The 15,279-nt window shown below is 36.9% G+C and overlaps 2 protein-coding genes and 1 pseudogene across 3 annotated transcripts; 1 reads left to right on the forward strand and 2 right to left on the reverse strand.

The window, feature by feature from the left end:
- Positions 1 to 4,804: 4,804 nt before the first annotated feature.
- Positions 4,805 to 7,617, reverse strand: LOC109102727 (annotated as a pseudogene).
- Positions 7,618 to 9,209: 1,592 nt separating this feature from the next.
- LOC109108778 (NF-kappa-B-activating protein-like) lies at positions 9,210 to 12,853 on the forward strand. 2 transcript variants are annotated; one of them, XM_019121882.2, is made up of 8 exons: positions 9,210 to 9,860; positions 9,981 to 10,061; positions 11,144 to 11,208; positions 11,326 to 11,415; positions 11,499 to 11,538; positions 11,622 to 11,810; positions 11,903 to 12,052; positions 12,361 to 12,853. In XM_019121882.2, the coding sequence occupies exons 1-8, from the start codon at positions 9,547 to 9,549 to the stop codon at positions 12,533 to 12,535; spliced, it is 1,104 nt and encodes a 367-aa protein (XP_018977427.2). In that variant the 5' UTR covers positions 9,210 to 9,546; the 3' UTR covers positions 12,536 to 12,853. The 2 variants fall into 2 exon arrangements, with proteins under 2 accessions (XP_018977427.2, XP_018977428.2); XM_019121883.2 differs by having other exon boundaries at positions 11,502 to 11,538.
- Positions 12,854 to 14,409: 1,556 nt separating this feature from the next.
- On the reverse strand, positions 14,410 to 15,088 carry LOC109108779 (NADH dehydrogenase [ubiquinone] 1 alpha subcomplex subunit 1-like). Its single transcript, XM_019121884.2, has 3 exons — positions 14,852 to 15,088; positions 14,591 to 14,680; positions 14,410 to 14,499 (listed from the first exon to the last, which is right to left on the reverse strand). Exons 1-3 carry the CDS (start codon positions 14,951 to 14,953, stop codon positions 14,479 to 14,481), a joined length of 213 nt encoding a protein of 70 aa, XP_018977429.1. The 5' UTR covers positions 14,954 to 15,088; the 3' UTR covers positions 14,410 to 14,478.
- Positions 15,089 to 15,279: the final 191 nt, after the last annotated feature.

Here is a 15,279-nt window from a genome sequence, read left to right on the forward strand (position 1 = left end):
ACACGTATATAGAATCAGTTTGTAGGATTTCCTAAGAACCTTGACTTTCTTGGAGTTTTTTATTAAGATGACCTACAGCGCTAGACACCAGATTACTGTGAGCCAGAACCGCTCCCTGTTCCTCCCGCACAAAGAGGACTCCTGGGACCCCCACAACAGCTTAACAACACTTTTTGTACACCACACTGCCCCCTGCTTACCTCCATGTCAATGGCCTATGACCTTCCGGTAATCATTCACTTTCTGAGGCTGTCCAACCCCACTTTGACTTGTTTCTAAAAATGCTTGTTCATGAGGATGAACAATTACTAAACGTCATAATAAAAGTATTATAAGTATATACAACACAAACATACCATCGACTTTTTTTCTGTTGTAAATTTATTTAATAATATATGAAATATATACATTTATTATAAAGAGTAATATACATAATACAATTAGTATAAGATACTACCATATAGGAAATTTAATGTTTATATTGTATATTCTCTATTTTCTTTTAGTTTTTTAATACCATCATGCAATTAACATTAGCTTTTGCAATCATGTTATTTTTAACAATCAATTATATGCAAATAAACACTAAGCACAAAAAGATCATTCCCCTGGAACAAATCATTATCTATATATACACGAGCTGGGTAGTACCGGATTACATCTAATCTGGATATTACGTATCAGATTCCAAAAAACTCAAGTTACTTGTAATTTAGAGTTAAACTACTTTTTAAATACTGTAATCAAGAGTACACTTACTTTTTTAGGATTACATGAGTACATTTTAATTTACAACAAATGGTAATAAGTTGGTTCACAAATTCATGATTCTCCTAAATTTCCGTTTTTTTTTTAAACCATGTATATTTTTTCCTGTTCAAACCTGCGGTCACATATACCATTCGTGATTCTTCGTAGTTTTTCGGCGGAGAAGGAGGGGAAGGGGGAAGGGGCAGGGAGGTTGTCAGCAACCGGTGCTCAGAAAGACACTCAGCAACAAGGATCAATCGAAAATGGAGGGGAAACATGCTTTAATATTGTTCTTTGATATAATTTTTTGAAATGTTTGATTTTTCGGTCATGTTTACGAACTTATGCACTTCCAGTGTTTTGAGATGAAAATATTTACACTTAGTTATGGGTCTTTAATCTATTCAATATTTGACCTGGCAGTGATATTGCTGTTGAATTTTATGTTTTTCATATATTGTATTTTGTAATGTAGCTGTTTTGCTAACATTTACATTAATTTATAAGTAAACATCCTTTAAAATCCAATTAGAGTGATTTTGTGTTTATTTAGTGTTACTAGCAAAACTAACCAGCAAGGACATTAGTGTGAGTATTTTGTAAGTGTTAACCCTGTCCATGTACATTGCACTTTGAGAAAAAGAAGGTATTGTGGCTCTTGTTGTTGTGAATTAAATATATTTTGTGGAATATATTTTTTCTTTGTATAGGTCACAATAGTTACAATGATTAAGACTAATTCAATATATGACTGATATCAAATAAGGGGTAGCACAAATGTAATACTAAATATATCCAAAATAGTACCTCAGATTATGTTTTACAAAAAATGTGTAATCTTAGAGGATTAATATTACATTGACTACAAATTTTGTCCATGGTAATCTGTAATCAGTAAACTGATTAAATCATAAGTAATCTACCCCAGCTCGGTATCTATAATATATATATATATATATATATATTATATTAGTGAGTGAGCAGTGTTTATTACCACTATCATTGGGTATTCTTCGTATAGTTTTTGTAATATTTTGTTAATTTTAAATTTATTTGTATTTTATTTTTTCCCTTTTATTTTAAAAAGTTCTTATAGTTTTGTTTTACATTTGTTATAACTTTGTTTTAAAAATATCTGTATGTTTATTTCTTAGTTTCACTCGCTTCTTTTCTTTTTTTTATTAACTAAACATATTACTAGGGAAAATATAAAATGTTTGCCTTGTAAGCTTAACACTGTTAAAACTTTTTTATTTATTTTATGTCAAAAACCGTTTATTTATGGTTTTATTTAGTTCAAACATAATAACCCTGATTTGGAGCTTTAGAGATGATACTTTATATATTTTGATGGTGTATGATATGTGTGGTAATGTGTCTTAACAGGGTCCCAGCATGTTTCCTGACTCTTCAGGCCTGTCTGATGACTCCCAGTCTGGAGCCAGTCTCATGTGGCCAAATATGATCCCCCGCAGGGTTATTCTCCGCCTTATTACCCACCTGATGAGATAAGCCCCGCCATACAGCCCCTAAGGGACCAGATCTGAGAAGGACATTTTTCTGTCAAGAGGAAAACTGGCGTTGGACTTTTTGTATATTAGTGGTCTGGAATGAACAACCTTTGAAGAGGAGGTCTCCCCTGGGTGCGGTGTGATGGATAAGTCATAAGAGCGACTACAGCAATACCGCAGTCATTCATCATCATCAGCAGATGTATATGCAGACATCTTAAGGCATTGGAAAAGCTTTCTCTCAAGTTCAAGTCAACCTGAGTGTAAAAAATATTCACATATTGAGCCTCAATCCAAGAGGACTATACCTAATAACAAACTAACCTGACTGTGAGATCAACGACTCTTCACAGAAAAGCCTTAAAATGGGTGTCTGCTTCCAGTACAGCTCCACCTGGCTCGCCTCCCTCTTCCTGTTATAGGTCTCCCACTTGAGATTCCTCCTGCATAATAATGTGGAACTTTCTTCCTTCCAAAGTCGCCCTCTGCTCTCTACTGCAGCGAGGATGAGGTCTCTTATCTAGCCAATTGGGATTTTGCACTTTATTAGTCTTCAGAATTTATTGTATTCACACGTTCTAGATAATTACTTGAGTTTATTTTTAACCTGTTTTTGGGCAGCTAGATTGCAAAGAATTGTTACATATATTTAGGCTGAATCTTACTTTTTGTGCTTCATTAGGATCTATGATCTAACCTGTAAAATATGGTGTTTCTCTCTGCATTACATCAAAGCACACAATCATGTTTCAGAAAATTGGAGATAATCTTTGTGACAAAATATCCTTTGCTTGTTTTATGCAAAGTAATAAGCTCTTACATAGTGGTATGAAGAATGAGAGGACTTTAAAAAACAATACACCTCACATTCGCCTGCTGTTCTGTTGCCGTTGTTTCGGTCTATAATGACAGGACCTGTAAGGGAAAGTAAAAAGGAGGCTTAGCTTTATAAGTACTATATATAAACTTTACACACAATTTAAACACTTTCTTGTTCATACGTAATAACAGGAATGTCCCTCCATATTGCAAATATATCAGGGTGTGCGCAATGCGTCTACATTTCGGTACATATACTGGAACAATCAAACTGGCTTCTCATACACAACAGAATGAGAGTCTTAATGAGTATAGTGTTCTCTTTTCATTCTTTTTGCGTGCTTACTGTGAATGTCAAGTCTATAAACTGTACTTGTCATGTGCTTGATTCATATCAAAGAGCATTGTCCTTTACTGAGTGTGAGTAGAGATTATTAATATGATGATTTATTATTTTATTATTGGTTGAATACATTGGGTGCAAATGGTGGTTGTAGTTACAGTCACATGCTATAAAGAAAACTCGTAAATTGGATCTTTGCATCGATTGTTAATTTTTGACCACATTCATGTCTCATGAAAAGCACTGTGTTGACATTTGATGTTAAAATCTTAAAATTAAAGTATTAGATATGTATACTGGAATAGATTTTTTGCTTCATTTATCCCACGTGCATTTCCAAATATGTTCACTGGCATTTGACCATTGATTGAATCCATTTTATCCCTCATCAAGTGGAACCTTGGAGATTACCTTCATGTATCAGTGCATTATAATATCCACCACTGACAAGATCCACCTCTGATATAGAGCCAGGGATGGTTCATATTGACTGGTGGTTATCATACTGAACAAATGCAAAAATCACTGGAAATAAAAGAAATACGTGTGTACACTTCTTCAAAATTTTATTTCATTCTATATCACACTAAGACCTAATAATAAATATGTTCCATAAGAGAAGAAAACTGTTAAAATGAAGTGTCTTCAGTACTATCATGTACATTGGTATGGTGTTAAAGCACTGAGTCTGAATGAATGGGAATCTCAACGTATTCACAGATTCTTTCTCACGGGCCCACTCTTCTCACGGCCATTGATAAAAACTATGCTGAAAAAATAATTTTAAAAAACGATATATGTACAAAATATTCAACTGTAAAGGAGAGGTCCTCTGTGTACTACCAACAAGATCCTTTGATTACCCTGACAATTCAGCTATCTTGTTTCTCTGACATGAGCAGAGGAGGGAGGAATATTTCTCTTCAGGTCTCAGTTACCGTCTGGGAAACTATATCAGGATATATGGCCAGCATATAAATAAACAACCTCGAAACATAATTACTGGACAGATGACATAAAAAAACTATAAATACAAACATTCCAACTGTTTCTTACCGCAGGACTGAAAACTGCCATTAACACTGAACTATCTAGTGCCAAACAATCATTAATAACTACCATAATAAACAATGTTAGCGTTTCAAAGGAAACTTTGAAAATGAAAGGCATAATTAAGTTTGCTGACTCCTAAGTTACATTTGATTTTTGATAGGATTTATGTAACGCTCTCAAAAGTACAGAATTGTAAAAATAAATGTAACAAACTGCACCAGCCAGTACTTGATCCCTACTAATTACATCCAGCAGGGTTGTAATGTCTGGAATATAAATGGTGAATAGAAAATCTTAAGGATCAGCTCCTACACAGGTCCTAATGTAGCTGTACATAAAGTATGCATTGTCTACTTAGTAATATTATCTGACGAAGCAGTTTTATGATTCAGTAATGGACTGTGAAACTGAACTGTAAACCAACACTAATACATTTTCTAAATATACATTAAAGCACCTTGAAAAAACATTCATGAGTTGATGGATACTTTGATTTTTCAATCAAATGGTCCAGAAGACTAAAAATTAAAACACAAACAAGGCACCTGTGCCAGAGCAGTGCACAAGCATGCTCAGTACGTCTCTGGTATAACAAACTCAAATTCATTCCTGGTTTCGGCATTTATTTGGTCGATAGGTCGTGAAGGTGGACCCAGTCGAACGTGAGCCGCCGGTCGGTTTTGTGCTTCAGATTCTACAAAGATGTCGTCCCAGGTCATTGCTTTGCTTTGGCTAGCGCAAGTGGTGGTTGGTAAAGTGCTCTTTGTCTGGGTTTTACATGTTGGACAGTCCCATCTTTCACTGATGACCGGAATCTCCCCCCGGCTCTTCGGACACAAAGGAATATGGTTTGAACTGCAATGTTTTACAAGGCAGCAGACCGATACAAGTTGTTGCATGAATCATCTTTCTCTTTCCTTCCCGACGGGTCCTGGTTGTGCGTTTGCTTACAGTGGGTGGACAAAATCTGATAATGAGAAAGGTTTCATTGCACAGTAGAACACTGGTAGCGTCTTTCGCCCGTGTGAGTGATTTCATGTTTGGTTCTGTACTCGGCCAGGGCGAAAACCTTGCTGCAGTAATGGCACGGATACTTCCGTTCCCACGAGTGAGTGTTAAAGTGCCGCCTGAGGCTCGTCAGGCACACATAGGGACGCTTGCACACAATACACACGTAAAAGGTCTTTCCATCCATGATAAGTTCATAGTGATCCTCCTGATCCAGCTTGAATTTTTTCTTTCCTCGAGGTGAGTGACTGGTCACACTGGGAACACCGTGTGGGATTTGTGATTTCCTACCAGGAGCCGATCCCTCCACAGGATCCTCTTTTACTGGAACAATGTCGTAGGTGTCTTCACCAATGTTGGCATACACTTTACAACCAGGCGACAGCGAATCGATTTCCGAGGCTTTGTCTAATGTTATCGTCTTTTTCCCCAACACTGTCATGGCCATGTTTATTGCTGGTACTGGACCATTATTGGTGCTATACATCGGCCTTACATCCGACAGTCTGATTTTTCCGGGCTGATCAGGCGAGTGCTCTAGAAGGACCTTTTTCTTTTGGACTCCGAGCACTTCGTTGTTGTCTAGAGGCAGCGAGGTGCTGTGAGGATCCGAAGGAAGGCTGCTCACGCCAGCTGGGGGTGGTGGGTTCGCTGTTTGAGCTCGATCTTACTGGAGAAGTGAGAACACTGCTACTGGCTTCTGGGTTCGAGAGGAGCACAACGTCTGGCTGGGGCTCAAGGTTATTTAGGAGTGACGTATCTCTTTCAGAAGAAATCTTGTTGTTACTCTCTTGGGCTGTTGAATCTTTAGAGGCAATTCCTTCCTCGTTTGTGACTTTTTGTTTTTTAGCCTCTGGTCCTCCTTCTTTATCATTAACATCTGATATCTTGGTCTTTTGAGCTTGAGGTGCCTCTGTTTTTGAGACGAAGAGAACATCATCGCTGTCCGAGTCCACTTCCTTTTCCGTATTACCGCACGCCATGTTGAATTCTTCAGCAGACAGTGAGAACGTCTCAGTGATGATCGGCATATTCTCACCTCCGGTCTCATTCTTCTCAGAGGAACCAATGCTTTTTTTTTATGTTTCTTTGGACAGGCCAGGTAATCCCTTGACTTGTGCGAGCGGCGTTCCTAAATTGGCTATGAACGTCACGCCCAAAGCCTGACCGGCGCTGATGAGATCCTCAAGTCTGTCTGACCGAACTCTGTAGATTTTAGAAGTGTATATGTAATTCAAGACCATATCGAATATGTCTGCCTTGATGAAGTTCAGCTCTATCACTTGTCCAGCAACTGAGAAAAGTTGACGGAAATAGGTACTCGAGGCAGACAGCACGCATTTGTGTGCCTTGAACTTGCGGTCTTGCACGATTATGGTGACATCACAGAATAAACCGCTGTGCCGCTCATCATTGATGGACCTCAACAGAGATGCTGCGTACTGAGTGTCTGCTGCAGATATTAGCTTTAGTTTTGACATGCCTGCGGGGAAAGAGGTATAATAAAGTTTAATACATATTAGTAATCTATTACAAAACGTGTTCAAATGTAATTAACACAGCTCCGTGCAAAGCTTTCTACATTGTGCTTTCATTTCTGCAAGGTATACTCTCACAAACAATGACAAGTCGTATTTGCATGCCATATTTTTCTCTCAATTTGTTATGTCGATCTAAACATTACTTAAAAATGTTATATAGTTTTCTTGTTTCTAAATTAAAAGCAACAGAATGTGGATATGCACGAGAATCGCAGGCATGCAGGCTAGCCGGCTAATTGTACAGCAACAAAAGCCAAGCATAAAAACATATGCTTCTTAAAAAGTGACATAAAACTAATGCCTTTGACTAGTTTGACGTGATCAAACGAAACACAAATACGTGCGAGGCCACAGCTTTTTGATGTTAGCACTCAGAACCGGTAGGAGCCCGGTGTGCAGCGGTCAGCGTGAAGACAAAAACAAATGGCTCAATTCAACTCTCCTTCCTGGTTTGGCGGCAGCGCGCCGGCCTATCTTGACTCTACGATGCACAGCGACGCGTATGTGGTTAAATAAGATGAATTAAAGTTTTAATCTCCCATATTCTTGGAAATGAATTTCCATAATCCTATACCTGCAGAGCGACCCGTTAGAATCCCACGATTCCCTTTGCTGGAAAACAACAATGACAGCGATAACGTGTGTCGGTTGCCGTGGACAACACAACGGAGCGCGCGTTCCTTGTCTGAGATGAGCGAGTCTCTCCTCCAGCAGCCGACAGGAGTCGCGCGCAACAGTCTGCCTCAACCGACGTGTGATGAATGTTAACGAGACAGGACGATTTTATCTTAAACTTTACTTGTATTTGCACCCTTATGAATAGGCGTATAGAAAACAAATGCGAAATGCAATAATACAGAGATTTGTCATTTGAAGTACAAATTGGGGGCAAATTACATACATTTTAAAAGTTTTTAGGAGTTTTTACATTGCTGTTTCACTTTCGTATTAGAAAAACTGTCCATATCATTTTTCAAATCAGTATAATATAAGAAGTTTTTATGGTATTTTGTAAATAAAACAACTAAAGAAATATAGTTAAGGTTTTGAGTCTGTAGAAATGTGCTATATAAATAAACATTATTATTATTAAGATGTAGAAGAAGAAGAATTTTAAAAACTGAAAATTACAACGTGCTTTATTAGCATGACAAGACGTGTCATAGACATGTGTAGAGTGTATAAACGTTTTATTACAGTGTTATCAGTCTCATACATCTCAGTAACTATCAGGTTTTCAAAAGTCCAAATGACAAATCTATAGATGCAAAAGCCTCTATGTGCCGTTTGAAATGTTCTTCTAAAATCAGCATTTTTCTCAGGCTCCTATGTATATATAATCAGTTATTTCACTTTAATGGCAATGAAAGAACCTATTATTTGCCATTAAAGTGAAATTACTGAACTTACACGCAGGAGCCTGAGAAAAATGCTCATTTTAAAAGAAAATTTCAAACGGCACATAGAGGTTTTTGCATGTGAACCCTTCAAATGTGTATTCACCTTTTGTGAATGCTGTATTCAAATGAAATTTCCCAGTAAACACAATAATACATTGATTATCTGCTGATATATAAAGCCATATTGGATTATTTGGCATTTTATCTCTGTTGTTTTATTCAAAGGATTTCGTCTGGCAATTACTCATTACAATTAGTTACAAAACTTGGTGTCTTATAATTATTTAAGGTTTTTACTATGCAATCTAGAGAGCGAGTTAATGGTGTGTAATTGTTTTTAATTAGTTATATGTTGGTATGTTGGTTTTTGTACTGTATGTTGTAACTATGTTGTTTATTTGTATTTGCAAACATGCCTATCTTGGCCAGGACACTCCTGTAAAGAGTCTTTTTTTCCTGGTTAAATAAAGGTAATATATTAGATTTACATTCAGACACTCATGTGGCAAGCTGTCAGGTGCTTAAAAACAAACAAACAATAAATGCAATTTTGGTATTTTGGTATTCATGAATGAAATTTTTTACGACACCTAGCAAAGCTTTCATTATGTCATGTAGCCTATTAGGTTACTCATATATGTCTGTCATAGACTGTCTTTATGCTTACAAGAGCAAATTATAAAATCAGCATGCATTTTCCATATTCAAAAAGTAAATCAAAACTTATCGCGCCTTCCAGGTCTCCAGGGGGCGATATTGCACGCATCTTGGTAAGTTACACAATTCTTCACAATAGAAGAAAAAGGGAAACGTAAAAACAAGGAGGCACTTCAACGACGCTCGTACACATTTTGGTCTCCTGACACGCGTTTAAGTTGTTTACTGCTTTCATGGTGAGTCTCAACACCACCGTGATTTATATAAATTAACTTTTCTTTGTCTCATTAGCTAAAGAAACCGAAATTCGCTAAAATCATTATCTAGCTAGCTTTGCTAGTTCTTAGTGAACTGCGACATGGCCAACAACATATAATTAACAGGACGTTTTATGGCCTAACTAAATAAAATACTATCCAATCGTCATTAAATTACCGTTAAAGTTAATAACACAGTTTATAGTAATGCCCGAGCTGGACGTAAAATATTCCGGTTCTGCGAGCCCGAAGAGACGCCGACGCAGCCGCTCACCGGACCACGGGCTGAAGAACCACAAACACGAGCACGAAGACGATCACAAAGCGAGATACAACGACAAAGAGAGGAACAGAAACCGGTTCCGAGTAGAGAATTCCCGCAGTCGCTCCAGGTCAAGAGAAAGAGATCGATTAAATTGGTCAGATCAGAGAGACAGAGATCACGGCTTCGGATCGAGATCCGATTACTACGAGAAGAGAGATGATGCCCAACGACAGAGACAAGACGCCTTCATCGCGAGGTCAGACACACTTCAGTCTGTGCTGTCTTCATGAGCGAGCGTACACGACACGAGCAGTTACTGAGCATTGTTTTTCGATGCATAATTACATTTATTTGTTTTCTGCTATTCTCTATCAAGGCGTCTGCAGGAACGTGAGAGAATTGGTGAACTGGGATGTCCTGAGGTCTGGGGATATTCTCCAAGAGTCAGAGAACCTGAGTGAGTTCATATTAAAGGGATACTCCACCCCAAAATGAAAGTTTTGTAATTAATCACTTACCCCCATGTTGTTCCAAACCCGTAAATCTCAGTACATCTTCAAAACACAATTTAAGATATTTTGGATGAAAACCTGGAGGCCTGTGACTGTCCAATAGACTGCCAAGTAAATAACAGTGTCAAGGTCAATAAAAGGTATGAAAGGCATCGTCAGGAATACTCCATCTGCCATCAAACGTACAATCTGGGTTATATGAAGTGACGGGAACACATTTTTTAAGCGAAGAAAACAAAAATAATGACTTTATTCAACAATTCATTTGTCAATGGTCTCCTCTGTGTCTCTCCATATCACTGTATGCTGTGTATGCTCTTCTGAGTCATCCACGCCACAAGGATGCGCTGTTTCTACGTGTATTTAGCTTTGATTTGAAATAAAACAGTGCATCCTTGTGGCATGGATGATACAGAAGAGCATACAGTGATATGGAGAGACACAGAGGAGACCACTGACAATGGAATTGTTGAAAAAAATCATTATATTTGTTTTCTTCACTTACAAAAAGTGTTCCTGTCGCTTCATATAACCCAGATTGCACGTCTGATGGCAGATGGAGTATTCTGACGACGACTTTCATACCTTTTATTGACCTTGACACTGTTATTTATTTGGCACTCTATGGGACAGTCACAGGCCTCCAGGTTTTCATCCGAAATATCTTAAATTGTGTTCCAAAGACGAACGGAGCTTTTACGGGTTTGGAGCGACATGGGGGTAAAGTGATTAATGTAGCCTTATCTGGAAATCCACATCGTCTTGGAATTTCTGTATTAATGTAATTTTCCACATTTTGTTGTGTAAATGCTTTATTGCATTTCTCATTGCACAAACCAATGATGAGCTGTCTTTAGATGATTGGTTTCATGTATTTTTTTCTTCTTCGTGGTTTAGGCTGTTTTATCTTTTTTTAAGTTGTGTATTTTTTGTTGTGGATGTCCCAACTGAGAAAACAGTCTATGTACAATAATATATTCATCATATACTCTGTGCTTAAATGCTCTCATCTAATATCTTGTAATAGCTCAGACGAGCACACTCCTGTAGAAGAGGACGTGAAGAACAGCAGCTCTGATTCAAGTTCACAGGGTAAATCATTCATTAACATCTCACTTACACATAATCTGCTTTCTCACAGCATGTTTACCGAATACGAAACAGTTGTTGTTGAATAAATAATCTAAATGTCTGATATCTTATCTACAGAGGAAAAGAAGAAAAAGAAAAAAAAGAAGAAGAAATCAAAGAAGAGAAAGAACAGGAAGCACTCAGAGGACAGTGAGTCCGAAAGTGAAGGTTTGTGGCATTTATTTTTGTTTTAAAACAATAATAAAAAAAAATTATGAGATTAAATTAACAGTTACGTGCTTGTTTGGCAGAAGAGATGAAAAAGAAGAAAAGAAAGAAGAAAAGTAAAAAGTAAGAATCTTGTTTTCATCTGAAGTGTATTGAATCAGCAAGGCTTGATTCGTTTCATATGATGCATGATTTTGTCCTCACAGGAAGAAATCAAAGAAGAAGAAGGCGAAGAAGAATCACAAGGAGTCCAGTAGCTCTAGCAGTGAACATTCGGAGGAAGAAAAAGAGGATGTCAATGAAATCTCATGGGTGGAGAAAGCTGGTGTTGGAGAACATGTTGTTGGACCTGAAGCTCCTCTCACGCACCTGTCCCAAGATGACAAACCTTTGGAGTGAGCAACTGATTCTTCCTCCACTGTTACTTAATGATAATGGTGCTTGTTTTAAAGTCATTTTTAAAACCGAACTGTGTTGTTTCCCATAGTTTTGGCCACGCTTTGCTACCAGGTGAAGGTGCGGCCATGGCAGAGTTTGTCAAAGCAGGAAAGCGTATTCCAAGAAGAGGTGAAATAGGTTTGACAAGTGACGAGATTGTGGAGTTTGAGAAATGTGGTTATGTCATGAGTGGAAGCAGGTATGAAGCTTTTATATTGTATATTTGTGCACATACACTATTGTTCAAAACTTTGCAGTCATTCTTTGAAAGAGTTTAAAACTTTTATTAAACAAGGATGCATTAAATTGATCAAAAGTGTAAATATATTTGTTACATAAGATTTCTATTTTAAATAAAAGTTGTTCTATTCTTGAAAGAATCCTGAAAAAAATTATCATGGTTTGCATAAAAATTAAATAAATGTAGTCTTAAGGAAAAGATGAAACTGTTATAATTGTAGGTGGAGTATCAGACATATTTTTTAATTTTATTGCTTATGCCCTCAGACATCGGCGTATGGAGGCTGTGCGTCTGAGAAAGGAAAACCAGATCTACAGTGCTGATGAGAAGAGAGCTCTTGCTTCCTTTAACCAAGAGGAAAGAAGAAAGAGGGAAAGCAAAATCCTTTCCAGCTTCAGGGAAATGGTGTACAGAAAAACCAAAGGCAAAGACGAGAAGTAGACTGTCCCGCAGAATTATATTTTCAGTTGGGATGTCATTAGTTTTCTTTTTTAAAAGGAAAAAGACAACATGTGATTAAGTCACAGATTTTACACAAATGTGTGTTTGTGTTCATTTTTGTCTGCTTGGTTATCCTACTGTACAGTTCAGTGAGAGGCTTGTGAACTAAAGTTTCTTTTATTACAAACAAGAAATAAACTGTGATCAGTAGAACTCAAACCATTAACCACTGCAATTCCCTTTATGTAATGTGTGTTGCATCTAAATAAAAATGGTCAGGTGACCCACTTGGAGTCATGCTGGAGCTTTTATCAAAAATGAGAATTTGCCTCTTTCTTTAGTAATAACCCTGTATTAACCTTGTGAGGCAATTAAACTATAGAGTCTTTATTTTTTAAGGCATGTTCTATGAATCTCTAGTTGTAGGAATTGTCAACAATATTCATTTGATTTTCTTAAGAATTACTTCATTTTAAATAGAGCATATGCAGTTCCTTTACAAAGTATTAACCACTCATATATAAGAGCTATTCAAAGTCAAGGTAAAGCATATATAAATTTAACTTCGCAACACATTACATAACTCTGTAAAACAGGCATATTTCGGCTTGATACCAACCGGACTGCGAGACATAATGGCAATGGCATTTTACCATTTTTATATAAAGTGAGCAGCGCTTCAAAACAGCGGAGCAGTTCACTCCACAAGCGCTCACAGTCGTATTGTAATGATCTCTCGGTGTTATATGCTCTAATATTTTTTGTATCTAGAGCCCATCGCGCTTCATTCAAGCCTTTCCCTTGTGCGTTGCTTCTCTATAAAGAGTGATGTTAAGAACATTTTAAAAATAAATATATAATTGTTAATATTGGGAAACTTTATATTTATTATAGGGGCCATATATATTTTCCGGACCACCACTGGGAAGGAAATATAGGAACCGGACTTCTTGGAACTTTCATTGAATACCCCCGCTTTAAAATAATGGAATTTTACATTTACAGCAATAGGAAATAGCACTAATGATCTTATTGCACTTACAAAAAGCAAAATATACATAATAAATTCACAATAGTAACTTTCAAGACTTCTCCCAGCCTGAAAAATCACAATTCTATCACAAAGCCTGCTAAAAGCATTATGGTTTGGAATAGAAGTATGTCATGTCTGCATGCTTGCTTCTTCATCATTTCAGTTTTCTCCACTGGATCTCTAAATGGATGTAAAAAGTGCACAAGATTTTTCTCACAAAATAAGAGTGTTAGTACTTTAGTACAATTTGTATACTTATTGCATTGCATTACCACATATTATGTCAACTGACACTCCATTTGAAGCTGTCAGAGGATTCTGTGGAGCCTGTATATTACATAAACATATTACACCGTTTATGCACATTATGTGTACTTTGTATATTTTCAAGCATTTTGTAGATCCACTTAAACTGATCAATAAGAATTATTTTAAGTGCTTAACACATTTTGTAGACTGCAGTGTCATGTGTATTACATACAATGTATTTATATGCATTGCTCTGCCTCTGTAAAAAACTGCAAGGATTAGATCATGCACTCTATATTTTAACCCATCTTTACACTTGAGTGCATGGTGAAGTGACAAAGTGAAAAGATGAAAAGATTTACTCTGCCAACTAAAATCAAAATTAGTCTTAATTACCATTAACTAAAACCTCACTTAAGCGGGTTAAGGAATCATTAACCTAATAAAGTAAACTATGCAAACAAATCATATCCAAATGTATATTCCCACCACAGTGAACCAGCATCAAAACAGTACAATATAACAGCTCTATAACAAAAAATCTAATATGAACACACACACACACAAAAATGAAAACAGCAAGCAAAACTAATAATTTAAAGATAACATTTTAATAGACGTCTGGACAAAATGTGCATTTCAATTGTTGCTTTGTGGCTCTTCATTTGATGTTTTCAAGCCCCTATGAAATAAAGAAGAATATTAAAACACCAGCTATTGGGAGCATATTGTCAGTACTGACAAGTTTTACATAAGAGTATTCAAATTATTACCTTTGCATGGTAATGTGCACCAGTTCCAGACACTCTTCTATCTCTCTCCACCAGATACCAGTGATAGGGAACCCGTACGATCCTCTTTTCCTAAATACAAGAAGAAGTGGATTAAATGCTGTAGACTTTCTATAAGAGATCGTACAGAAAGATCAGAACAATGTCAAGCTGAAACAAAGGTTAATATCTATTTAAGGACTCATTAAAGCATACTCAGTGACTGACAGTGACAAAATATAGCTCATCATCATCATAACTCACCTTTCCACCGTTTGTGAACTTCTGGATTTGAGCAGTTGCGATGCCAGGAATCATCAGACAAACTGTCATAATAGCAAAGCCGGGCAATATCTCATACCACATGATTGTGCTGAAATTTTAGTGTGCACACACAGTGAAATTATTGCAGAGGACACGATTTATTTAATGTTTTTCAAAATTGTCTTCTACATGGGCCAAAATGTCTGCCCTTATGACGGTCACAAAAACAACTTCCGAGATGTGTATAATTCACTTCCGCATCTGAAAACCTCGGCTGTAATACTGCAGCGCCGCATTGTGGCTCTTAGTGTGAGTATTATACTGCTAAACCTATTATAGTATTAACATACTTAAGGACACTTTGTTAATCATGTCGTGCGTAGCATAGAATGACATTTTTAATCATTTTTGAATGATATAGGATAATG

The sequence above is a fragment of the Cyprinus carpio genome, unplaced genomic scaffold (assembly GCF_018340385.1).
Source record: "Cyprinus carpio isolate SPL01 unplaced genomic scaffold, ASM1834038v1 S000006696, whole genome shotgun sequence".
Classification (NCBI taxonomy): domain Eukaryota; kingdom Metazoa; phylum Chordata; class Actinopteri; order Cypriniformes; family Cyprinidae; genus Cyprinus; species Cyprinus carpio.

Coding starts and splice junctions, on each gene's coding strand:
- LOC109108778 (XM_019121882.2), top strand. CDS start 9,547: ATGCCCGAGCTGGACGTAAAATATTCCGGTTCTGCGAGCCCGAAGAGA. Junction 9,861..9,980: donor CAAGACGCCTTCATCGCGAG/GTCAGACACACT, acceptor TTCTCTATCAAG/GCGTCTGCAGGAACGTGAGA. Junction 11,416..11,498: donor CAGTGAGTCCGAAAGTGAAG/GTTTGTGGCATT, acceptor CTTGTTTGGCAG/AAGAGATGAAAAAGAAGAAA.
- LOC109108779 (XM_019121884.2), bottom strand. CDS start 14,953: ATGTGGTATGAGATATTGCCCGGCTTTGCTATTATGACAGTTTGTCTG. Junction 14,681..14,851: donor AGTTCACAAACGGTGGAAAG/GTGAGTTATGAT, acceptor TCTTGTATTTAG/GAAAAGAGGATCGTACGGGT. Junction 14,500..14,590: donor GTGCACATTACCATGCAAAG/GTAATAATTTGA, acceptor TTTATTTCATAG/GGGCTTGAAAACATCAAATG.